This window comes from Brassica napus, chromosome C3 (genome assembly GCF_020379485.1).
Source record: "Brassica napus cultivar Da-Ae chromosome C3, Da-Ae, whole genome shotgun sequence".
NCBI lineage: Eukaryota > Viridiplantae > Streptophyta > Magnoliopsida > Brassicales > Brassicaceae > Brassica > Brassica napus.
Window position 1 is genome coordinate 24,543,149 of NC_063446.1, and position 25,073 is coordinate 24,568,221.

Consider the following 25,073-nt stretch of genomic DNA (forward strand, 5'->3'; position numbering starts at 1 on the left):
GGGACTGGAAACGACCGGAGGAGATATCGAGGTCTGAGACAAAATATTAAGTAACTTGCTGTAACTTGAAGCACGCTTATTTCTGTTTTTTCGGTTCCATTAATACCCGTTCGGGTATCGGGTCTTACCCGGATCCGAACATGTACCCACGGCTCCATAAATAAAATATCCAACAGGTTAATCTATACATACTTGTACCTGTACCCGAACCTGTGATTTCGGGTCGGTTCCGGTTCGGGTTTTCGGGTCCAGATTAAAATGTCCAGGCCTAGATTAGATATTCGAATTAACTTGGGGTCCAAGCAAGAAAAAGTAAGAGAAAAGAAAAACAACGTTTTGTTGAAAGGAAATTTTCCAAAATACACACTGAAAAGGAAAATAGGGTTTCATGACTAGATATTCGAAATAAACTTGAGGTTCACGATATAGAAAAGGAAAATATAGTTTTGTTGAAAGGAAATTTTCTAAAAAAAATTCCCAAAATACACACTGAAAAAAAAACCAAAATAGGGTTTGGTGACTATGAATACAGCAACAAGTTGGTGAGGATTTTTTTGTTTGGTTTGTTTGTTTGTTGAATAGATGGAGTCGTGCATCGATATGATGGTGAAGAAGAAGTCAGGTGCTAGGTATTGCGAAGAAGAACGTAGGAATCTACAAGTATGGGTGCAAAAAAGAAGAGTTTGTCCGAACTTTGAAGGAGAATCAGATGGTGATGGTGACGGGTGAGACCGGTAGTGGTAAAACAACGCAGATCCCACAGTTTGTTTTAGAAGCAATGATGGATGAAATCCCTAGGTCTGATGATCAGTTGTTGGTTGGGTGCACGCAGCCTCATCGAGTTGCAGCCATGTCCGCGGCACGTCGTGTCGCTGAAGAGATGGATGTAAAGATCGGGGAAGAAGTCGGTTACACAGTCCGTTTTGAGGATCGCAGTAGCCCCCGAACGGTGCTCAAGTACCTGACTGATGTAATGCTTCTGAGGGAAGCTATGGTGGATCCACTCTTTTTGAGATACAAAGTGATTATCGTTGACGAAGTTCATGATAGAAGTTTAGCCACAGATTTACTTATTAGTAGTATTCTTAACCGCACCTTGATTAGCCGACCTGATCTTAAGCTTGTTGTTATGAGTGCAACCCTACAGGTTTTTAACAAAAGGTATTTTAGAGGTGCGCCTCTCATCAAAATCCCTTCTGGTAGGCTCCTCCATCCAGTGGAGATCTTGTACACTCGAGAACCTGTGATGGACTATCTCGAGTCTGCCATAAGCAAAGTTATCGAGATTCACATGTGTGAACCAACAGGTGACGTTCTTGTTTTCTTGACCGGGAAAGAAGAGATTGAACATGCTTGCAGCAGAATTGTCCGTAGTCTTGGAGATCAAGTCACCGTTGTGCCCTTGTATTCCTCTCTTCCACCAGCTTTGCAACACAAGATCTTCGATCCTACACCACCACCACTTTCAGTGAGAAAGATCATCGTCTCCACCAACGTTGCTGAGACTTCTTTGTGCATGGACGGGATTGTTTATGTGGTTGATCCTGGTTTCTCCAAGCAAAAGAACTATAGTTTTCTCACTACTGACGAAGTCTGGTTTGTGTCCCGAATATCACAAGCAAGTGCTTACCAGAGAGCAGGACGTGCCGGTAGGAAATGTTTTAGGCTCTACACTGAGAAGACTTTCAATGACTTCATGGATGGGGAGACTCCTGAGATACTTAGATCAAACCTTGTTAAAACAGTTTTGACTTTGAAAAGGCTGGGTGTGGACGACTTGACATTTTTTGAATATATAAATCCTCCTTGCACTCGAATGCTCCTTCGGGCCTTGACCGATTTGTTTCATCTGGGAGCTGTGGATGACCAAGGTAACCTGGCAAATATAGGCCATATGATGGAGAGTTTGGAAGAGCCACTTTGAATTCTTTTTATAAAGTTCTTAATATTTTTTCTTGTGTTGCTGAGAGAAACTAATAGATATGGAAATTTATTATAAGCTCCTAGCGTCACTTTTTTTTATAAATTTGAATTTTAACAAGTTATTTTCATAATGAAGATATAGCTTCTTAAATGGAAATAATCACGATTGGTGTTGTGATATGGTCTGTTTTGTTTTCTCTACTACAAGCTCTAGCTAGTGTTCGCCTTCTTCTGTTTCATACTTGGGCATGGTTCTGCGACCAACACTTAACAAAAGGCAAATCTATCAACGATCTCAAACTCAAAGGTCTGAATTAGGATGGTTTCCTGCGAGGATGAGAGAGATCTCTAGACCACGGCTAAACGCTTGGTTAAACATCATACGTGTTTGAAAGGTCGAGAGAAATGGGAACCACGAGCAGAACGCAACGGGAAGGAATATGAGCATTCCCATTCCTGCATCATAGAGCCTTGCTAGTGAACGGATTGACTTCCACATCCCAATTCGCTTTATGATTGGCTTCCAAGCGCACGCAATCTAACAACAAAGAGAGGATTACATATGTTAAAAACTTAGACCTCATGCAAGTGATTAGATACTGCAGGTAGTGAAACTTACAGAGAGGATTCCCCATCCAGTTGGTATAAGGGCTAATACACTAGCGAATATGTCTGTCACTGACAAGTCTGTGAGTACAACCCCTACGGTTACGACAGCTAAAGCCACCAAGAAGGCAATGCCTTGTGCAAGTCTCAGCACAAGCTGGAAATTAACAGAAATCTTACGACTGAAGGTAAAGACCTATTCCAATGGAGAGATATACATCAGAGTCATGTGATGCAATATTTTCAGCATGAAATGGACGTGGAATAAACCGACCTTGAAAAGAAAAATAATGATTGCTAATGCAGCCCATGACCAACCATAGTTCTGCACATGTATAGGTACTATATTATCATACGAACAAAAACTAGGAAACTGTGGTAAAGTTGAAGTTTAGACAAAGAGAAACGCTGTACCGAAAATGATGTATCTGACCCTTGTAGTTTCAGTTTGTAGACAATACCATACTGAAAGACAAAGAAGCGTAGACTTAATATAGTCTCCATTATCCTCCCGCTCAAGGTCCGAATGTGAGACTGTTGATGTACAAAGATAATTGTTATTTTGCAAAATAAAGTAGAAAAATTAATGTTAATGTGACAGCATGAAGAGCACTATTTAATAAGGATCCAACAAATGTTACAAAAAAAAAAAAAAAAAAAAAAAATAAGGATCCAACAAAAATGGAAAAAAACTATAAGCAGATGAATATTTGATTTTCTTTTCCTTCAAGTTTTGTTTCAAGAACTAAGGACACAACAGCGTTTGCTGGGAAATAGAGTTCTTACCAGTTCTTCTTCCCACCAAGCTTCCCAGCTTTCAGATCCTTTCACACCGATTCCACCTCTGTAAAAGAGCCAATTTGTCCATTCTGTGAAGTCCACCACGACTCTGAAAGGAGAAACAATCATCTTGCTCAGTGAAAGAACGCGTTGCTCCTTGCAATGGGGCATAAACAAGACATCACTACTTACTTTTGCCACTCAAATCCAGCAGGGTTGAACAGGAAAGGAGCAAAAAGCCAAGAACCAGCCAAAAACCAGCTGCTAACAGTCAGAAGAATGTAGGAAACAGCACCAGCCTTATCATTTCCATACGCAAGGTAGACAACCAGTAAGAGAATAACTTCCAGCCTGTAGAGGAAAGAAAAGCATACCAAATGAATAAACCATCTTTTACTATGGCTAAATAGGTATACATAAAGAAATGTATGCACATAAGAATCAAAGGATAATACAGATACCCTTTGACAAAATGACTTCTGGAGTAAAGACGGTAGTTCTCAGAAAATGTGATATGCTTGACGACAAACCCTCTTCCAGTGGCTTGGTACTGTTGAAAAACACTGTCTTGTCACATTCCAGAAAAAAGTATTGAGAGAATAAAGAACAGAGGATAAGAATAATACCCTAGCACCACCATGAAGAATTGTCCGTCCAAAATAATGGGTTCTTGTGCCAAGTGAAAATGTGAAGAAGACAGTACATAGCTGAAACTGCATCGTTGTGAAACTGACAATGGCCTATACAGTGAAAGATGGTTAAATTGTGAATCTGTTATCATAAGGTAACTTATAATCCAATATAAATACAGTAGATAAGTAAATGAACGAGCTAACTCAGAACACATGTCAGTACAATGAAGTTTTACACATTTGCTTCACTATCAATAATATCATAAATACGTCATAACAATAATGATATGACTTAAAAAAGGTGAAAACCAGTACCTTGAGAAAACCCTGTTCCAAAATAAAGCCCAAAATCATTGGCACAGCAGTGAAGACACCAATCTGAAACAGAAACTGAGCATTGAGGGCGGCGCTAAGTGCAGTGTCGTCCAGACTAATAGCTCTTTCGCGAAGAGTAGCTCCAACTCCAGAAAGTGCCTATTAAAATTCATACACAAGTAGGTGTTAGAGACCTTCACTCAGCATTCATGGGTAATACGCTCCATTAAGATAGCACATATGAGCCATAACCAACATTAAGAAACCATGCTTACCAGGTATGCCCTCCCATATAAGAATATATACAAAGTAAGAACCGTCAACTGCAAGAGGCCATGTAAATGTCAATTCATCAGCATTAAAGTTCATGGAAACCACACTTGGAGAAACTTGGAACTAATTAGTAACAGCTCCCAAGTTACAAAAATAAAATGAAATTTAATGATGCAGGACTTCTTTAATAGAGTTGGCAGCTAAATTTGTTATGGAGGTAAAAATGAGATACCATGACGCTAAGACTGCTCTTACTAAAAGGCAAACAAAATCACTATACCATTGTAGAGAAATAGAAGCCAACAGTTGTGAAGTAGAATGACAACATTCTGAAGAAATCAAGTAGCTGGCCAAGTCTGTATACATCCCGACTAAGAACTTGTTCACCATTTCCACTAGCAACCTTCCCTTCAAACAGAGCTATTTGATTGAGCCCCACATCTCTCCCTTTGCCCACCTGTAAATAAAATTAATGTATTATATATTCTTTATCTATTTATTAGTAAATAGTTAAAAAAATACAGACCTGAATATACTCATGGTGAGTAATATTTCCTTGACGTAGAGTTGAGTTAAAACCTGAAAATCATTGCATCAAGTGTGGAAAAAAAATTAGATTAACTGGCTCAATAAAAAGGTAACTTTCAATTAACAAATAGGCTTTACCAGCAAAAATATCTTCACTAATGTTGATGACCCGAGAGGCCTTGCTGATACCACCACGAGTAATATGGAAAACTCTGTCAAAGACATCTGGATGACCATAATGCATGCGGATCCTAGAATAAGGATTCCATATGAGTTTAAGTTGTTCAAGGAAGATATATAAACTTATTGGTAGTAGCTTTACTTGAGGGGTTTCGCCAATACTCTTTGACCAAGAGTTACAAAGCTAGTTTCTTGATTGGACATGAAAGAGGCCAAGGAGGAGACACTGCATATTGTCCAAACCAATTATTTAAGATGAAATAGTATATGAAATTAACAAAATAGATATACGAATGAGTGGATCAAACCTTCCAGTAAATACATGTTCTCTGACTCCAAGAATGGTGGGTGGTCGAATTCCATGGTCCCTGTTCGGATCAAATTCCTCCAAAAGATTTCTCATCTTCAAAGCTTCTTCAAAGTAATTATCCTAACAAATATAACATGATGCCACATGTTGGAGTTGTATTGAGCTCTCACGTAAAGAATGTAATCATGATAGAAAATTCAGGTACACTGACATATTATGAGATGTCCAATTCCAAACTGTTATTTACTCTTTACAAAGCTTATATGTCTAATTTACTAAAGTGAACTTCAAGTGAACCTTAACTATAACAAATACACAGAAGAGCTCGAAAGAAGGCCTTATAATAAGATGCATACTAACCTGATTCATATCAATGGTTTGAAGTGCATTTCCACGAGTAAACACAATGGCATGGTTTTGATTCTCAGGTTTGCCTTCTCCAAGTTTCGGGTCCCCAGGCAACCTTATGGAATAAATTTCCTGCATAACCAGAAAAAAAATCAAGTGACAATTCCAAAAAGTAAAAAATGTTCTAAATCATGTTTTAAGCATTAAGGAAACGAGAATACTACACCCGTGACTTGTTTCACAGATGGTCACAGTTTACCTTATCCTTTCCATTGATGTCGGCCTTCACAAGCTTTGAATAATACTCTGTATGAGATATACCCTCTTTGGGGATATCAACAACATCGATATAAGCGATTCGAAGGGCTTCATTTCTGACAATAGAATGAAAGAGATTAGCAGAAGCTCTAGACCTGAGATAGAGAAATCCATAGAAACTGTCTTCTTACCTTTGCATTAGCAATGCAATGTCAACAGCTTCAGGTTTTTTATCTTCCTTCTGTCTTCCATATATTTGGCATGTGACAACATATGTAAACTTAAGATCTGCTTGGGCCCTTGCTTCAGGAGATAACTCAAATCCTTCAGCATCCGTCATGTTATTACCAAAAAGAGTGGACTCCCCACCGTCTGTAATAAGTGAGATAGCCATAAGAAAAAGCTTCACCAAAACTGATATATCTAAAGAAATATCTTATAGCCTCTTACCTCTGCCAGCTTTTCTTTCCAAATAAGACTGAAGCATGAGAGCTTTCCTATAATACATCATCCCCCGAACTGCAGATATAATGATAGATAACATGTAAACAAAAAAAAAAACACTGAAAATATACATGGGAAAAATGTGTAATGATTTTTTACATACCTGTTCTAGCTAACGTTTGTCCACGGTAAGAAGCCCAAAATCGAAGTTCAAGTATGTCTCTCTCATTATGTAGATCGTCTTCTAACGCATTTTCATCTTGTCCTATTCGTGCAAGAAAATTTTTCCACTCATCTGCAACATATCAAAATATCAATAAGAAAATATTATTCACCTATTCATTACAGAAGTAACTTATTAGTAAGAAACATCTTAAAAAAAAAGCTAGGCAAATGTCACACCTGGATATATTTTCTGAAGGTAAAACAATATTGATATCCCGTCCTCATTTCTCTTAGTGAGTTCAGCCATGCTGTATAGCACAACCTCAGAATAATATGGAGTGAAGACACTGAAAACAAAAGTTCAAAGGAAGATAGTAAGCTTGTGAAGAGCTTGTAATTAACGATAAAAAGTTGAAAGTAAAGAGAAAAAAATGCCTGAAGGATAACATCTTGTCAACAGACTTTGGTGGTGGCACATCCATGAAAAGGGAATTGGTGAAGAATTGCAGTCTACGTCTGGCCTCAAGGTTTCTAGGAACATGCGCCGCAGAATCTTTGATAGTAAACAGAGAGTACAATCTTCTGACGAGAGCTTTCTGCAAACCAAAGATAATTATCAGCCTAACAGAATATAAACGAGTGTAATTATAACCTTGACAACAAATATCATTCATAATACCAGCTCTGGATCTTTAGGCCATTTCAACTCTGTAAAAAGCCGACCTTCGTTCCAGGCTTGAGTTAAGTTGTTCCACATTTCATACTGACCCCTACACAGCAACATATTTTTGGAAAATTATTAAAGAAAGTCACATTCATGAGTTTTTTGCACAAAACGCAGCTTGTAATGTACCTCATATTAAAATTTAATACGTCAAGCCGTATAACATCGTATAGATCCTGAAGTGCTTTGATAGCTCCTTTTGCATGCTCAGGTGTTTCATTTTCTTTCTGTTCAAGAAAAATAAAATAAAATAAAACTCCATCTAACATAACTTTCAGCACACTGAAGATTACTAGTTACTACTAGAATAAAACTAAGAACCGGTTCAATAGTCAGCACTAGCAATGTGAATACCAGGATTCCCAAGAGTGCAGTCACTCTCGTAATAACAAGGGAGAGTTTGTTCAGCTGAAAATCATTATGTATCTTTCTATTCTTTATGCTGGTATCGATGTCTTCGTAGATTCTTTCCAACCTACAAAATTCACGAGAAATATCATTCTTTTATCCAGCAAAAACTCTGCAAGTTTAAGAGTGTCATTTTAGAACTTAAAAACCCAATTACCACATCCTCCCCTCAGCTTCCAGAGTTTCTGTTAGGACAAGTTTAAGAGTGTGATAGACTTCCTCAACAGCATACTTCATATATTCAATCTTTCCAATCCTCTCCACAATCTCCTCTTGTGAATTACTCTCAGCGGCAATCTCTTTGGCCAACAATATCTGCATTAAATTATAGGAAAATAATTTTCACTAAGAAATAATCTCATATTAGATTTTTACGGAAATCAATGAGGCTAGCGTTGAATCTTAACACACAAGCAGGTAAAGTAACAGACTCACCTTGCTGGAAAGAAGAAAAAGTGGCCATTGAACCAGTTGGAGCCTACCAGAATTCTTGGGCATCAGGAGCATTTCCATCTCACTAGAAAATTGTTCCATATGAAAAAAATGAGTAAAAACAAAACCACAAAAATTTAAAACTAAGGGCATCCACATTGATGAATCTCACCAAAATCTCTCACCAATTAAATTAATATTTAATTGAAGAGCTGAAATACTCATGCCAGACATTCATATGAATCTCTCAGCTTTTTCGAAAAACTCTCCAATTAAATATTAATATAATTAGTGAGAGATTTTTGAGAGACTCACCAATGCAGATGGTTTAATAACACTAGGCACATAAGAACATGATTATTTGGAGTTTCTTAGTGTGAGGTTCTTAGCGGAATATAAGAAACCGTCTCTTAACTTTTAACTAAAAAAGCTAATAACCGACTCTTAAATATATTTCTTAAGAGCCGGTTCTTAGCTTTTTTTAGTTAAAAGTTAAGAGACGGTTTCTTATATTCCTCTAAGAACCCACGCTAAGAAACCCCGATAATCATGCTCTAAGTTATCGGAAAAGGATAGAGCACTTACAGATCAGTGATGTAGTCTTCCTCTCGTAGAAATTTTATTATTTGGTTCCAAAATGGAGCAAAGTGTGCTGCATCTACTATATTCTTATCCACAGCCTTCTAATTGATAATCACATGCAGATATGAGCAACAAACGTGAGAAGAAAACTAACATGACATACCATACGTTCATTAGTGATTCATAAATGTAAAACAGGCCAAGAGGTACCTGATGAGAAGCATCAAACGTCCTGCACATGATTTTGAATCATAGGAAAAAGGCAATGAAGAAGAGAAAACTGTTAATATTTAACAAAGAGAAAGTGAGATGACAGATGGACAGGAACCTAACCGGTTGGTAACAGGAACATGAAGAGCCTTTATAAAAGCCCCTGGAAACTCCTCAAATTGTTTGTGAATTGCTTCCAAAGATCTTATCTATGAAAAATGCAAGGAAAGTAACATATTTGTAAATCTTAATTTTGACATCTGTAAGACAGAGAAGTGTAACCACACTTACCTCTCCCAAACGATCTCTCGCACCGAGCAAGAAACCGAAAAAAGCAGAGGCAATGGTGTAGAATATATGGATGTCTAACAGGTAAATCTGCATTATTATCAAAGAGAAATATATAATACAATGAATGAAACTCTACTGTAAACCCCCCAGTGGAAACATTCATCCTAATCAGAACGAATTTCACCAGTGATTTGTTTGGTCCCAATAAAACCTAGAACAACAAAAGTGCCTACCCTCGTGTAAAAATCATTGAACTTACAGCGACCACAGGAGTCCATAAACTGGCAACAGTCAGAGCATTATAGTTTTCTGCATCCAGATAAGAAATATTAGAGTATGAGAATCTTACAGAATAATGATTTAATTATCAGCATGAAAACCAAATAGTAGAGCTAGTAAACATCCCTAGAGGAGCCAACATTTAGAGTTCAACTTTGATATCATATACTGCAAAGAAGCACAGGTGCATGATTCCAGAGACAACTAACATAATACATTACAATCATTCAAGCAACTAAGGTTACAAAATTAAGCATAAAAGCCATGTCTATGGTCCACTCAACTCCCTAAACAAAATCTACAAAACCCATACTTACTTATTGACACAAACTCATGCCAGGAGTATTGGATATTATCCTGTTTCATTATCATCCTTGTTGGACCAACGAGTGGCGCAATCTACAAATTCATCAGCAAGAGAGATATAAGTTGGAGTCACTCTTTAACTGTCAAATGATTACTTCAGCATCTGACTACAAGAGATCGCAATAAACAAAAACATTCTGCATTTTATGAATGTAACATATATATTTCACGTGTAACCACAATCTTCAGTACAAGTATACAACTATCAACACATAAAAAAAAAATTATGCTTCCTGCCAAAAAAACCAACCTGAAGAAAATACGCAAAGGAGAACTTTGCAGACAGAACGACAAGCCAAAACAGAAAATACCTGCGTCATACAGGAATAGGTTAGTACAACCTTTACCAATTAAAAAGACAAAGGACCATACAAGCTGAAGTTCGTTGGCATTGATCAAACAAGTATATCTCCTGCTTCTCCCAAGCTAGTCAGAGACACATTTTAAATCATTACAATTTCTTTGAAGTAAGCAGCCCATGTATTTTCAGTAAAGCATATACCTAGAACAACTTTGAAGTCCCAAGAATAGAAGATAACTAAAATAAGTAGCTACAAATTTAACAAAAATAAGGTGAAGGCACCTACTTTATAAAATCAGACATCCTTTCATACATGTCACGGCCAACATAGTGTCTCTCCTGAAAAATACAATCAAAGTAAGCATCAGGGATTATTATTATTAATGATCCAAATATTAAAGCATAAAGAATGAAAGAGAAAAACTGAGGATCAGAACCTGTCGCATCCCCTCAACGAATCGAATCACAGCCCACCGATCACATTTACTAGCAATGTTGCGACAACTTGGGATATGCATCAGGATGCTAAAAAATAACTGAATACCGCCATAGATGGCTATGACAAGCCCATAAACCTTGAACATGACTGAATTATAAATTGGTTTGGTATCTTCTTGAAGCAAATTCCTGTACACACAAAAACTATCAACCAGGGAAAATTTGCAAAAGCAATATGAAAAAGAGCTTTACAATGATAAAAAAAGTTTCACATACACATAGAGGAAGCATATGAAGACGGAAGCAAGGCTAAACCAAATGAAACGGAGGAAAATGCGAGAAACAGCTAGCCGTCTTGTAGTAGAATAAGCACCATACATCATGATGACATCCAGAAGACCTTTAACATTAAGCATGTGCTTTTTCTTCAGCAAGTCATAATATTGGTAAAATAATAAAGTAAAGAGATAAATGAGGTTTAAGACTGACTCTCAGAAAATTTCATCAAAACGTAAGTCGGACCCAGGCTGAGAATTTGACGCAAAGTCTTCGTGGAGATAATGCTATTTTTATTGAACGCAATTATGGCTAGTGCCTGTAAAGAAGTCTGTTAAGAGTGTGGTAGCAGGAGAACCATTTATCGACACTAAAAAATTCACACCAACGATGATAGTGAAAACAAGTCACAACCAAATTTACTAAACGTCAAACCTGAAACATTATAGCGAGGAATATCCATAGCCGATGGAAGCTGTGGTAAAGACGCAAAAATGTTCGATGCTCAACGAAGGAAGTCTTTCCTCCTCGATGTTTTTCCCTACCGGCTTCAAACTCGTACTGCAAGAATAAGACCAGTATATTAACTTCAAGTACGCCTAGATGGTCTAGGAGCTGAAATATAGACGTTTGCAAATTTCCATCAAGAGAACAAATCGCCTCTTACCAATAGTATATAATATTTTTTTTAAACATTTGATATAAAATTCCATCTCACAAAAGAAATAACATACCAGTATGAATACAAAAGAAGTAACAAACCAGTGTGAATACAAAATTCTATTAATATAAATTATGAAGGGGGGGGGGGGGGGGCATGCAAACCTTTCGTCTCCGTATAGGTTTCTGAAAAAAAGATGAACTCGTTCTCCACGGCCAACCAAGTTCGAATGAGCGAAGCGACCTCGAAAATTAAAAAAAAAAGTCAGGCAACAGAGAGAAGGAAATTAACCCAACAGACAAAGATTTAAAAATTTACCAAAAATACTCATTAAAGTCGTCATAGTTTCTCCACTCTGAATGAGGTGCTCGGCCATTCTCATTGTGAAAAGCTTCCTGCACAGAGCAACAATTCTTAGCATGACTACCAAGTCCAGGGGTGAAAGAACACTTTAGATAGCATACCGCTGATACAATTTCATACAGTGGAGCAATGACATGATCAAGAAATGATACACCAACGTCAGAACCGCCATGACTATCGACTGGCATACAACTCACAGCAGGGCGAGAAACTTGCTGGCGTAAGATCTCATTCATTTCTACTACCATCTACAGGAAAATATTCAGCATTAGCAAATAAAATCAAAGGACCAAAATATTATAATAAAATATTCAGCATGAGACACTAGAATCCTGGTAAAAATAAGCCTTCAGGATAAAACTTACGTGGTGGAATATGTAGCACAAACATTCTGGAAGAAACCGTATGTTAGCAGCTTCACCCCAAATCAGGAAATACAAAGAGAGGACTAGTAGTTTCTTTTCTCCACTGATTCTCTCTAAGCTGCAACTTACAAAACCAAAATGAGCATGCAAGAGTGGTAGCTGGAAAAGACAAGGAAGAGGGGATAATTTTACTTGCTCCATGCAGGTTTAATGCATAGGTAATCACACCACTTAATGTAGTTGTCTAGGGACTTCAGAAACACCTTATGCACTGCACCGTCATCCAGTTTCTGATAGAGCATAAAATAAAAGGTTATTCATGAGATATTAACATAAAAATACATCACTTTTAAGCTTTGTCAACTAGAAGTCCAAACAAAGAATAACCACTATAATAAGATGAACAAAGCCAAAATCATGAATAATCTACTTCTAATCAAGAAAATTCTGCGAAATTCATCATATGAGATTCAAATAAGCTTTGGCACTTACAGGTTCCATTTCTTCAGGAATATTAAGGCGGGATTGCTCATTAGCAAGAAGAAGAACTATATGTTCACGCTGATTGGAAACACTGTCTTTCTGCGGCCATAAGAATTGATATATTAGAAAAACAACAAAAACAAAGCTTGGCTGTCCAATGTGAATCTGGATATTAACAGTAGCAATCCACAGGAAAAATAATATATGAACATGAAAAGGATATATCAGAAGTAAAATATGGAAGGGAAGCTAATAAAAGAGATCCTAAAACATCATGCAAAAGCTTTGCTTGGAAACCAATAGTGTCTTTAGCCAAAAAAAGATCATAGACTCATTAAATTTTTCAACATTATAAATTTTCAAATTGTTTAAGACTTCACATACGATCCATACTCTTTCAACATGGAGTTAAAAAAAAAAATTAGAAATCATATACGATACATGAAAGTTCATTTAGTAATACAAAAGAAGCTTCTCGGATAGACTAACCTGAAACCCAAATATATATTGGAGAAAATCAAGCATATCAGCATTCCTTGTCGCAGGAATGGGAAAATTATCCGGCAATTTTGGCAGGCCTCGAAAATACTTCAACGCTGCAACTGCCGCTTTCACCTGCTCACATTTTATTGTCATAAATCAAGACGAGCCACATAGCATAGACGCATGTGTGGAAAATATCTGACCTCAGGGAAACCCGTAATGGCATTTGTGGTGACATGAGCCTCAAGAGGAATAATGTTGTAAGCAATTGTGTCCTCGCTAATTGCAGCATCAGAATCAATAACATGCTTCAGCTGTTGAAGTACAAAATAGTTGATTATTAGCTGCATTCTAAAGGCCTACTTTGACAAAAAAAAACGGATTTTGAGTAATAGAAGCTTGATTGCATAGAGGAAATGTACACAACCTCATCAGGGATCTCTTTTGCAACCTTCTCCAACACATTTCCAAGAATTTTAAGGGTGGCAAACAATCTTTTCCTTTTTACTGTTTTCCGCTCCAGCCTGGAAGCCAATATCAAAGCGTTTTGGCTTCAAAAATTACATTAAATTTACAGATTATGTGTTCTGTAGTTGATATACGTACTCGCCAGTGAGAACCCCTGACTCACGGAGCTGCATCTCCTCCTCCTTTAAAGTGTCAACGTTGTTCTTTTCTCTGTACAGCCTGTAGAAATCTTGCAGTCGTTTACTATCTTGAGTTCTGTCTATGGTCCCAACCTCTCTTTTTGCTAACTTTTGCTGAAGTGAACCAAGACATAATAATGTATTAATATGCAAAACCATGGGAAAAAAAATTCAAATGAAAAACTAAACGCAGACTCTCTAGTTTCCAAATTATGTGTCACACATGGATCATCATCATCTACTACAATCTTAACAAATAATGGCATCACATGAGAGAAACGTACCTTAACAACAGACATCAATCCGGTTTTAAATTGTAAAACACCTCTGCCTTCACTCTTAGGGTCAAGATTTTGTGCTAGCGAGTAAGCATGCTCACATACTGCAACAAAAATGTTCAATAAAATTCACAAACAGTGGGGAAATAAAAGCTAAAACTGCCCATAAAAAAACAAGAAACAGCTTACAGATCCTAGCAATGCTGGGGTCTTCATTTTGGAGTTCATCAGCAGCTCTCAAAATAGCATCTATGTCCCTGTTGTTCGGTAGAGATGAAGGAACATAATCCATAAGGCTGCCCTGACCAGTACCACCACCAGCTCCTCCTCCTGCTCTATCCCTTTGTAACGCAGCGTTTACTAGCCGCTTCCATGACGACTCCGCTAGAGACATTCTCTACCTATAAAAAAAAACTCAACAGCTTAAAACCATGAAAAGACAAAACAGCAAGCACGCAAACATATTAGGACAAGTGACCTAGTCGTAACGGAAAATGTAAATTTACCGATTAAAAGAGACCACGTTCTTGTCCTGGGACTAGTTGTAATCAGCGAAAGGAGATAGTAAATATATCATGAATCTGAGCTTCGTCGAGGATCAAAACAAGTAAAACAAAAAAAATGTACCAAAACAACTCAAAAAAAATATCAGACGAGGGAGTTACCGTATGAGAAACGTAAGAGACCCTAGATATGGAGATTAAGCACAACTGGATCACTCATGTAAGAATCAGCAGAAGAAGCTAGGAAGCTAAGCTAAGCTATGCTCTGAGTTTCAAAAGTTTTTGTATTTTAAAACTTTAACACAAAACCATCACAACTATAAGGAATCGATGTTTTTTTAGAAAGGAATTTGACAGAAAAAAGAAACAAAATGTAAAAAAGGACAGCAATCGTACCGAATTGGCAAGTGAAAAAGCGAATCTTGGACTAAACCGGATAAAGCACAGACAGAATTATTTAATTTTGGGGAAATTGGCAAATTAGAGGAGAAATGTATTTGTTTCTTTATACTCTTACATTAACCGGTTAGTTTTGGATATAAATGCCATCATAATAACGAAAATAATTATTAATTTTTTTATATTAATAAAATTTTGTGAAAAAGTAATATCATCATGATAATATTTTACATTTTTTTTGATGTACAAAAATCGAATTCCAAAACAATTTGGATATGTTGATCTAAATTTCTTCGAATGTATATTATAACTTTTAACAAGGATAAAATTGACGTTCTGACTTATTTTATAAAATTTGTAATTTATATTGTAAGGTCTTATCTATGATCTATCCAAATATAGAATATGTGTATTCGGGTTTAACCAAAGATATTTGTTATTTATAAAATATAATATATCGTAGGCTTTTTACTTTATTGTAGAAAATTTTAGAAAACGTTAAAGATTATTATATATATCGTAGATAAAACATTGAGTTTTTATTTGTATGTTACGTTCTAAACATGGTAGAATTTATATTTTAACTTTTTGGCTCTAACTGGTGACCGTTAAAATAGAAATATGAATAAGTAGAAAAATAATGAATAAAAGTAAAATAAAAGGAACGAAAAAAAAATATTTATTACTTTATTTCATATCAATTTTGATAGGGAATGTTTTTGTTCTATAACTCCTTTAAATTTAAAGAATGACACGGAACCATACGCATCGAATATTCTTAACAAATGGTGTATTTTTCAAAGAATGAATAAAAACTGATTATTCTCCTTAGTTTTCTATGTCACAATTTAGACCATTTGTCTATGTCTATGTACCAGGCAAATTATTCACTTTGGAATCGAGTAAACGAGGGACGAAGATTCTTAGATATTGAGGTTCCTAATGAAAAATTAAAAACACAAATATTATTAATAATTAAGGTTAATAAAATTATGTTATTTCTTAATTATAGGCTTAATTTTGTATTTATAAATGCAAAGATATAATGGGACAAAAACGATGTACTCAAACCTATAATGAGACGATTCATTTCCAGTATAGCCCAATTAGCCAATTTTTGCTTTAATTTTCTATCAGTCAAACCGGTTTAATCGTGATTCTTAACCCCACTAGACCCGACCTGATGGAGCCAAGCTGACCCGGTGCTTGATTGGATGAAAAAAATCGAATTCTCTCATCGGATTAAACCGGTTTTGACGATTTTCGATCATTCAAACCGGTTTAAACATTTATTTGTTTACCGGGAGGGTCTAATCCCGACTCTTAACCCCACTATACCCGACCCGATTGGATGAAATGTTGTCGAATTACCTCCTCGGATTAAACCGGTTTCGATCATTTTCTCTCAGTCAAACCGGCGTAACCGTTTCTTTATTTTTGTCCGGTACGGTATAATCGTAATTCTTAACCACACTAGACCGAACCCGAACCGATTAAGCGAAGCTGACGCGGTACTTGATTGGATCTCTCTCCTCTTAACACAGATCCTCGTTCATGAAGCTCTCTTTCCTTCTTCCCCTGTGAATTTTTCGATAGATTCTAGGGTTTCTATCTGGAACGTTTTCGCCTTCTGGGTTTCCTTGATTTAGGGCTTAGGATAGAAAAGTCTGAATCTTTCGTCGAATAAAAGATGTATGCTGATAGATTGGAGTCCGAGTCTGGAAGCAGGAAACTCGTAAAGGATCGAATCAATGGCGGTTCTAGCGACAACTCTACTCCCTCGCGACGAGTGACTGGGAAAAGGTTCTAATTTGTTTTGAATTCAATCTTGATTTAGGATTCTACATTTGTTGTTAGCTGGTGCTTGGTGTAGGATGTTACCTCTTGTGTATAGACTATAGATTGATGATAGCTACATTATGATCTTCCTTGCAGCACAAGATGTCTCTTTCTTAGGGTAATTAGCTTAGGAGGACTTTTTAGATATGGAGAGACTTGATGTTTGGCTCTTTTGTATAGAGATTTTGCCTTTAACTGAATCTGTGTTTGTTTATGTGTTGGAGATTGGGTTTATACTCATATTCCACCTTCCTTCTCATGCTTCCAGGCAAAGGCAGGATGACAAATGGGAGCATGATCTTTTCAGTAGTGACAAGCCTCAACTCTCAAGTATGTCTTTTTTTCCCTCTGGCTAATTCTCTTTACCAGAAACTAAGGTGTTTATGTTTGGTTTTTGATTCTCTGTTTGATGACTTGCTTAGATCGCAGAGTTGATTCTGGAGATCTCCGCATGAAGCTTCAGAAGAGGCATCATGGGACTCAAAGTGGTTCAGGCGTGAGGGATTTACGGGAAAAGCTCTCTGGGACAATGAATGTGCAACCAAAATCTAAAGTGGAGACTGCTAGACCGAGCTTGAAGAGTGTAGTGACTGGAACTGCAACAGAGACTACTAGAAGAACTTCAAGTCAAGCTACCAGGAAGAAGTCACAGCAGGCAAAATATTATTTCACTTTTCTCCAACTATAAAACCATTCTTCTGACCGTTGGGAGCTTATGGATACTGTACACTACCTGTTTCTTAGCTTTACATTTTTTGGTTTTCAGGCTGGTGCGTCGGTTGATAGCTTTCTGGAATCATTGGGTCTCGAGAAATATTCAACAGCTTTTCAAGTGGAAGAAGTATGTAATATTTGATATATACATATGCTTTTTGTCATCTTGTCATAAGCTCGTGTTCTCATTCTTTTTTGGTCTTTCTCAGGTTGATATGGATGCTCTCATGCATATGACAGATGATGACCTCAAGGCTATGCTTATACCAATGGTAAGCTACTTATAAGACTACGCTAATAACACTTTGTTCAACATCTTTATGATCTTATCTGTGTTTTTTGTTTCAGGGCCCAAGGAAGAAGATACTTCTTGCATTGGGATCAAAACGCTAATAGTTTAGTGTCTTTTGTATAATGGCTTCAAGCTCATCAGCTGAACGGTCTCCGGAAGTCGTTTACATGGCTATACTATGATTTGGCTTTCTTTTTCTCGTATTTTTTTTAATGTATCTTCCCGTTTCAGAAGCTTAGAATTTTTGGCGGTAGACTTATGTAATTTTAAAATATAGTGAGACAAACACTACCGGTTTTCACCTCATCACCACTCTCTTCGTTCACGACAACAACGTTACTTTTTTCCCGCTATGCCCACGACCGCCACTGAAACACATCATCCAGTGACTCAGCCGCTGTATCATCAAACCCAGAACCAAAAACATCTCTTTTGATCAGTCCACAGCGATAGGAGCACGTTGAAGGAAGGGTCTTCTCAGAGCAGTTCTCATCTACGTTTTGAACGGTGACAGAGAGAGAAACTACAGAACTATCACCTCTTATAAGTATCTTTGAAGTAATCCTCATCGTACGAATGTTCAATAGCCGTCTTAGCTCAGTGGTAGAGCGCGTGACTTTTAATCCCGTGGCCGTGGGTTCGTTCTCCACAGACGGCGTTACTTAACCCTTTTTCCTACTAATGCTCAAATTACAATTTTTTTTAGAAAGTACATTGTTCAGATGACTTTTTGCCGATGCTAAAAACTGTATCCTTTCATAATTTTGCCATTTTAGAGACACCATCAGTGGGTAAAGAACCAATATAAGAGCAGGACTCAGGTCCATATATTAATTAGAGTCCTAATTTTCAAAAAGACAAGTAAAGTTTAGCCAAGAAAACTACTCAGCACTAGGTCCATAATACATGTAAGCCAGTCTTGGATAAGAATCGGCTAATATTTTTATACTTTGTAATAGTATAATTAATCAAATCTTAAAAAATGTTTGGAATGTTAAACAAGTCTCTGCTACTATAGTACCTCTCCACTGTTTCAATATACAAAAACACAAGTGAACTGAATGTGATGGACCGATTGATAAAGTCAAAAATATTTAATTTGGTGCTATATACAAGTTGGACTAAGACAGTCGTTTGAAGTCTTCGTCTCCTAGAGAGACAACTTCTCTTATTATACACCAGCGATTGGGTATATAATATGTCTTGTGGTAATTAGTATAACCAAATAATGCAGCTGTAACCATGTTGCCCGTTCAACTAGGTACGTTCAACAGCTAATTAACCAAGAGACGCCAAGGCTAACTAATAAGATACAAATTGTTATTATTCTTCTACATGCTAGCACAATATTTTATTTTACACTTGATGACGCCGGCGATAGTTTAATTAACAACAAATATTTAGCAACAAAATTGATTAACTAAGATGCCACTTACAAACAACATAATGGTGAGTTGCACTTGCACGACCCTCCTTCACATAATCTGACATTTTTTGCTCATCCATCATATAATTTTCTTTATCCGAGTTAATTAATCGAATGTTTGAAACACGATTAAATGTTTCCAAAAATTAAGTACTTCAACGGATAAGATACATTTCGATATTAACAACTGTTATGAAGTACGTATATCGTAGACTGGCCATGAAACATTTTCTTAAAATACAAGAAGAGTTTGATATATTACAAGACAAGAAAAACCTGAGGGAGAAAAGACCAAATGTGGATGACACTCTGGCAAAAAAAACTGTGAAAAGCGTGTGTAGCGTTTAGAGAAGACGCGGTTAATGCCAAGTCGTGTCGTAAAGTTTTGAACAAGTCGCTGTTGACCGTGACAGACGCAACGGAGACATTCAAACTTTACAGAGTAAAAAGACATTATTTATACGTAAGTCAACGTCATCGGTTGTTCAAAAAAAAAAGTGAACGTCATCATATATATATAAACATATTTGCGTATCTCTATTCTCTCTCTCAACACGTTTCTTTGTTTCTTTCTCGGTTTCAGACATAGCCATTGTTGAAGCCTTTCTTCATTTATAGCGGTGTAGATCAAGAAACATGACAGTAAGTTTGAAATAATCTTTTGTATCAACACTTTTTATATGTTTTATATATCCCTTTATTCTTTCCTGTATTCCCATCTCAGATCTGCATATCAAACCATGTTTAACAAAACCTTAAAGTTTGTCGGAATCTTCAACTAGTAAACTGTTGTTTTCCAATGAATCTTTAAATTCACTGTCTGAACGTTAAAACATAGATCTTAGTTTGTTTCAATCAGTTGACTTTCGTATTCTGAAAATTATATCTGTTCTCTAGTGTGTAACGGGAAGCTAGCTCTCGTAGTTCTGATTAGGGCTAACGAAGCAAATTGGTTTCATGCACATCAAGTTATATCTTTTTAAGTCAGGCTAAAACTCGAAACCCTTTCGACCAAATTCTCATAATAACTTCATCCTTGAATGCTTGATTACAGAACCGTCCGCATGTTCCAAAGTTTGGGGACTGGAGCAACCAAGACCAGCCATTCACGGTCGTCTTCGATAACGCGAGGACGAACAAACGAGCAGACTTGTACGAATCTCTAGAGAACTCAGATATCAAAACTCCTCCTCAACCTGCTCCTAGAATTCCACGACCTGAACCACCAAAACCAGCTAGAGAGGGCACGCCAAGAGCACCTCCACCAACCGAGAGAAATAAAGTCAGAGCTCCTCCTGCTGACCAGCTCTACGGCGGAGGCAGAGATGGAGGCGGATTATACGGAGGTTATGTAGGTGGAGGTGGATCAGGAAACCGGCATCCGCAAGCTCCTCCTCGTCCCGCACAGACACAGCCTAGACCCAATCTTAGAGGCGGCAGCAACGGAAGGGTATGACATACATTTACATGTTTTTATTTATTTATTTAGTCATTGGCGTTTGAAGAGTCATATTGTATTAGTTTAATTAAGGGATATTATGAAGTAGTTGGCTTATTACAATTGTATGTTAGGGAGGGACGACGATTCCACCATTTCCAGGGTCAGTAGGTTCAGGGGAGAATATGAGTTACACACACATTTTCGACCAAGTGAAAGAAGAGAGGCGTGAAGGTGCCAGACCCTACGGTGGAACAGCCGGAAACACTCCATCTCGCCCCATCAACAGTCAACATGAATCTCCCTCCCCAAACTCCTCCAAGGTACTACACATAACCATCTTAAATAATATATTTTGTGTAATACTTCAAACACACAATTGCTTTGCTATCCATATCATTGCATATTTTATGTGTATTAACGTGAAAGGATGTGCGTAGGTCTGTTGTTTCCCATGGGGCCGAAAGGGAAGTAAATACTGAAGACAATGTACATATTCTTTGACATATCTCTTTCTGTCTTTTGTGTGTTTTTTTTTTTTTTTTGCTAAGATTTTGTGTGTTATTTTTTCTTTCTTTTTTTGTAACAACAGGAGTGGTTTTTGTTGTGAACAACGTTGGAGGAATCACTACTAAATACTATAGTAGTGTGTTTTGGTTGTGTAGTTTATCTTTGTTTATCCATTTCTCAAGAAAAAACTTGCGTATGAAAGTAAATGTGCAGACTGTATGTTTTCTATTTGTTGCGTTCTCTTCAACATTAGTTGTACAAGAATCTCTCTCTTTCTATGAAGGTCTTCGGCTCTATATGGGCTGCGTTGGGCCCATTCAAAGAGATAAAGCCCAAAATAAAATCATCAGAACTGTTTCAAAGTAGGTGTCAGTCAAGACAATATAAATGTGATGAACTTGGTAGCCCTCTAGCCTCTAGGGTTATCGTTATTTCATTTGCAGCCATCTGAGTTTGAAGTTACTAAAGAATTGATGGAAGATGATTTACGATGTTAATTCGTTTCTCTTCAAATCCTTCCTGAGCTCGAAGGGAACTTCCGACAAAAGGTACAAACACCTTTTTACCCCTTTCTTTTGTCTGATCCAGAACGAGATGAATATTGTTTTTGGATTTCAATATTATAATGTGGGTCATTTTATTTTTTTGTTTCACTAATCGTCTGTGTTATGATAATTAGGAGAGGCGAAGATAGGCCGAGAGAACTAAGGCCAGCGACAACAAACCCGTCATGAATGAATAGATCTATATCCTTTGTTATCCTCTTGTTCATGTAAATTTCAGTTCTAAGGAGGTTTCTAATTTTAAATGGTTCAATTTTAGTTTTCTTTCCTTTGCAGTTGCTCATTATTATATATTGATCATATCCTGTTTTCTAAATGTCAAATTGTAGAAATCCAATACACCAAACACAATAACACTTTACAAATGTACCCCAATTCATCGATTGTTTATTAGATTGTACATAGTTGGTCAGAAAGTTGGTTATGCTTAACCGGCTTTTGCTATTGGTCTAGTGTTTACGTAGAAAAATTGTATAAACAACCATACGATTTAATATGGTGATGAGGTTCTATTGGTTGGTGTACAAGAGCCAATTCAATTATCTTAACATGATACGATGATATAAATTGATATATTACGTGAAGAAAAAAAAATTGATATATTACGTAGACAAGTTCCGGGACTTCAGGTTATTGTACTTTCACAGAAATTATAGTTTTGTGTTGAAAAATGGTTGCCAGAAACTAGATCACCAATAAAGAATCCCTTTGAACTCAAAAGGGCCATCAGCTAAATATATACACAAACCGTAAAATTAACAACAAAGAAAAATAAAAGTTTTAAAACGTTGACGGAACAACAGTTATATGTCTTAACGGATGCGAGACATGGGTCCCACCGGCGTGGATGATGAACTCAGCCGGAGAGAATGACGTTCCGTGACAGACGCAGATTATACTGATGTCTGATTTTGAGTACCGATACAGAAACCCATTTACAGTTTTGCCATCGGGTCCGTTACCGGTGCTAGTCACGAACGGCATCTTAGCAAACGGAAGCAAACCGCCGTTAATTCCGTTGCTATTTGGGCGTGGTTTCGGAGGCTTTCCAGCTTCTTTGGCTATAGAATTGGAACATTCTTGCGACTCCTTTACCACCGCATCGTTTGGACCGTCCGTGATCCGCGTTTCCTCTGTACCGGTTAGAGTGTTGTTAACCGGAGATCTAACCGGTTTTGTTTGATCTGGATTTTCCCCAAGTACGCTAGTTCCACCTGAACATGAAGGACACAACGTATACGTAACTACGAATTATATTCATGCAAGTACCATGAATTTCGTGATTGTTCAATATATCTAACCTATACTGTAAAAAAGAGATTTTGTGAAGAAAAAGGAAAAAAGTTTTTAAATATCAGTTGATCAAATTCAACTTCATCAGTTATATTATTTTTACAAAGAGTCGAGTATATTAGTTTTCATAATCTTTCTAGTTTCTATTGCAATTTTTGGAAATTAAAAAAAAAAACTTAAATTGCAAAAACAAAACGAAATTAAGAAAATATTCCTCTAGAACTTTTCTTATGTAATTGCCAATTGGTCGAGTATTTATCTTATTATCTGTTACCAGAAGACGTTTGTATCTTTACACCAAGAATTTGACAAAACAAAAATTATAATAATGCTCCGTATCGATCAAAGATAAAAAAATATATATATATATGATGATCGTTACATACCTTCTTGGCATGGAGAGCTGCTGGGATCGGAAACGTCGGACGTGCTGCTAATGGGTGACCCAATTGTAACGTCTTTGCTATTCTCCTTATATCGACCCGACCCGTACCCGTTACCCATATCACCGAAGCTCAAACCCAAATCCACGCCGTTAGTAGCTTCTTTACATTCTGTTCTGATCCTCTTGCACTCTCCTCCTTCTCCTCTGCTTCTCTGTTGCTGCTTCGCTTCTCGCTTCTTCCCTGTCTCTTTGACCTCATACGTTGTGGTCCCGTCATTAAGATCAACGCCAATATCTTTGGCGCATCTCATGATGATGGCTTTGTCTGATTTCTTGAAAGGACCTCCCAGAGAAAGACATAGCTCAAGCTCGACTTCAACATCCTCGTCTTTACCAATCTTTGTTGCCATTGATGTAGATTCAACAACCATGTTACGTCAAAAGAAAGAAAATATATGGTTTCTTTATCGATATTTATGCCCTGGGATATTTGTTTTTAAGATTTAAGAAACCATGTAACGCATAGCTTGACACGTGTTTAACGAGGATAGTGGACATGGGCGGTTTTCAATTACACGTATGACTAATTAAGGTAGCCTGTAAACGTTATTACCGCTATAATCTCGGATTATCGATAAACACTTCATTTTGTTTCTATTTATCTATTGGTTAAAAACCAGCGGGAAGCACCGAGTCCGACACGTGTAACACGTGAAACATGCATCAGACACGTGTTTACTAGATATCTGCTGGCGTTGACGAGGACACGTTCGTTTTTCAGTTTCTTGCGTCTCCGCGAATCTCGAACACTAACTCGACTCCGAGGCTGACACGTGTAGAGCATCTGTTGAAGACGGTCCCACAATCTTGAACTGAAAGATAAGGACAGTGTAATAGGTTAGACCGTCCAGCTCAGCGGAGGCGCCGTTGCTTTGGGGCCATTCTCATTGAAGGCATGTTCTCTTTACATACCTATGTGACACATGTCTTTCTTCAAGTCGTGGTACAGTTTTAAAGAAGTTTCTTTATATGGAAGAAAGTACACGCCTTTCTCCTGCATGAGTTGCACCTGGAAAGTGCAGTGCAAAAGGAAGATTCTTTGATTGATCAATGAAAAGTAAGTAGTAACAACTTGTGCAAAAATATATATTATGGTTTGTCTTATTTTTTTTTTTGGTAACACTATACTATGGTTTGTCAAAAAAAAATGTTACTCCCTCCGTTTTTCCTGAATAAGTGTTTTTGAGACTTTTTACACAGATTAAGAAAGTAGCTAAGAAGCTCATGCTTATTTCTTCTCCAGCTAATATAAATAGAAAAATTAAGGAAAAAACATTGGTTAGTTTATAGATTTATTAAAAA

General features: G+C 37.0%; 5 protein-coding genes, 1 non-coding gene and 2 pseudogenes across 9 annotated transcripts; 5 read left to right on the forward strand and 3 right to left on the reverse strand.

The window, feature by feature from the left end:
- Positions 1 to 335: 335 nt before the first annotated feature.
- LOC106384197 lies at positions 336 to 2,427 on the forward strand (annotated as a pseudogene).
- On the reverse strand, positions 2,225 to 2,862 carry LOC125582980 (callose synthase 9-like). The gene is made up of 3 exons (XM_048749483.1): positions 2,848 to 2,862; positions 2,543 to 2,725; positions 2,225 to 2,461 (listed from the first exon to the last, which is right to left on the reverse strand). The coding sequence occupies exons 1-3, from the start codon at positions 2,860 to 2,862 to the stop codon at positions 2,225 to 2,227; spliced, it is 435 nt and encodes a 144-aa protein (XP_048605440.1).
- On the reverse strand, positions 2,506 to 14,743 carry LOC106388910 (callose synthase 9). Its single transcript, XM_048749484.1, has 44 exons — positions 14,539 to 14,743; positions 14,356 to 14,453; positions 14,031 to 14,185; positions 13,852 to 13,948; positions 13,628 to 13,738; positions 13,431 to 13,556; positions 12,951 to 13,040; positions 12,651 to 12,748; positions 12,459 to 12,576; positions 12,195 to 12,341; positions 12,049 to 12,125; positions 10,793 to 10,982; positions 10,642 to 10,694; positions 10,305 to 10,365; positions 10,006 to 10,087; positions 9,669 to 9,718; positions 9,410 to 9,496; positions 9,242 to 9,327; positions 9,119 to 9,140; positions 8,912 to 9,009; positions 8,330 to 8,411; positions 8,052 to 8,209; positions 7,841 to 7,961; positions 7,616 to 7,713; positions 7,442 to 7,532; positions 7,225 to 7,358; positions 7,000 to 7,118; positions 6,761 to 6,892; positions 6,604 to 6,672; positions 6,345 to 6,525; positions 6,155 to 6,269; positions 5,908 to 6,027; positions 5,546 to 5,667; positions 5,380 to 5,463; positions 5,196 to 5,308; positions 5,056 to 5,108; positions 4,810 to 4,986; positions 4,532 to 4,579; positions 4,257 to 4,415; positions 3,936 to 4,049; positions 3,771 to 3,859; positions 3,502 to 3,660; positions 3,316 to 3,418; positions 2,506 to 3,063 (listed from the first exon to the last, which is right to left on the reverse strand). The coding sequence occupies exons 1-44, from the start codon at positions 14,741 to 14,743 to the stop codon at positions 2,872 to 2,874; spliced, it is 4,884 nt and encodes a 1,627-aa protein (XP_048605441.1). The 3' UTR covers positions 2,506 to 2,871.
- A 2,028-nt stretch (positions 14,744 to 16,771) lies between these two features.
- Positions 16,772 to 18,402, forward strand: LOC106388909 (Usher syndrome type-1G protein). The gene is made up of 6 exons (XM_013829086.3): positions 16,772 to 17,054; positions 17,359 to 17,420; positions 17,513 to 17,745; positions 17,857 to 17,931; positions 18,014 to 18,076; positions 18,153 to 18,402. The coding sequence occupies exons 1-6, from the start codon at positions 16,942 to 16,944 to the stop codon at positions 18,195 to 18,197; spliced, it is 591 nt and encodes a 196-aa protein (XP_013684540.1). The 5' UTR covers positions 16,772 to 16,941; the 3' UTR covers positions 18,198 to 18,402.
- Positions 18,403 to 18,682: 280 nt separating this feature from the next.
- Positions 18,683 to 18,754, forward strand: TRNAK-UUU. Its single transcript has one exon. It is a non-coding gene; the product is annotated as a tRNA-Lys (tRNA).
- A 1,270-nt stretch (positions 18,755 to 20,024) lies between these two features.
- On the forward strand, positions 20,025 to 21,671 carry LOC106385656 (RPM1-interacting protein 4). Of its 4 annotated transcripts, XM_013825564.3 has the most exons (5): positions 20,045 to 20,164; positions 20,577 to 20,972; positions 21,095 to 21,283; positions 21,401 to 21,449; positions 21,553 to 21,671. In XM_013825564.3, the coding sequence occupies exons 1-4, from the start codon at positions 20,159 to 20,161 to the stop codon at positions 21,440 to 21,442; spliced, it is 633 nt and encodes a 210-aa protein (XP_013681018.1). In that variant the 5' UTR covers positions 20,045 to 20,158; the 3' UTR covers positions 21,443 to 21,449; positions 21,553 to 21,671. The 4 variants fall into 4 exon arrangements, with proteins under 4 accessions (XP_048606106.1, XP_048606105.1, XP_013681018.1 ...); XM_048750149.1 differs by having other exon boundaries at positions 20,025 to 20,164; positions 21,095 to 21,449; XM_022699440.2 differs by lacking the exon at positions 21,553 to 21,671 and having other exon boundaries at positions 21,401 to 21,499.
- Positions 21,672 to 21,901: 230 nt separating this feature from the next.
- On the forward strand, positions 21,902 to 22,603 carry LOC106385657 (annotated as a pseudogene).
- Positions 22,604 to 22,633: 30 nt separating this feature from the next.
- Positions 22,634 to 24,685, reverse strand: LOC106386348 (ninja-family protein AFP3). The gene is made up of 2 exons (XM_013826201.3): positions 23,713 to 24,685; positions 22,634 to 23,247 (listed from the first exon to the last, which is right to left on the reverse strand). The coding sequence occupies exons 1-2, from the start codon at positions 24,140 to 24,142 to the stop codon at positions 22,814 to 22,816; spliced, it is 864 nt and encodes a 287-aa protein (XP_013681655.1). The 5' UTR covers positions 24,143 to 24,685; the 3' UTR covers positions 22,634 to 22,813.
- Between the last annotated feature and the right edge of the window lie 388 nt (positions 24,686 to 25,073).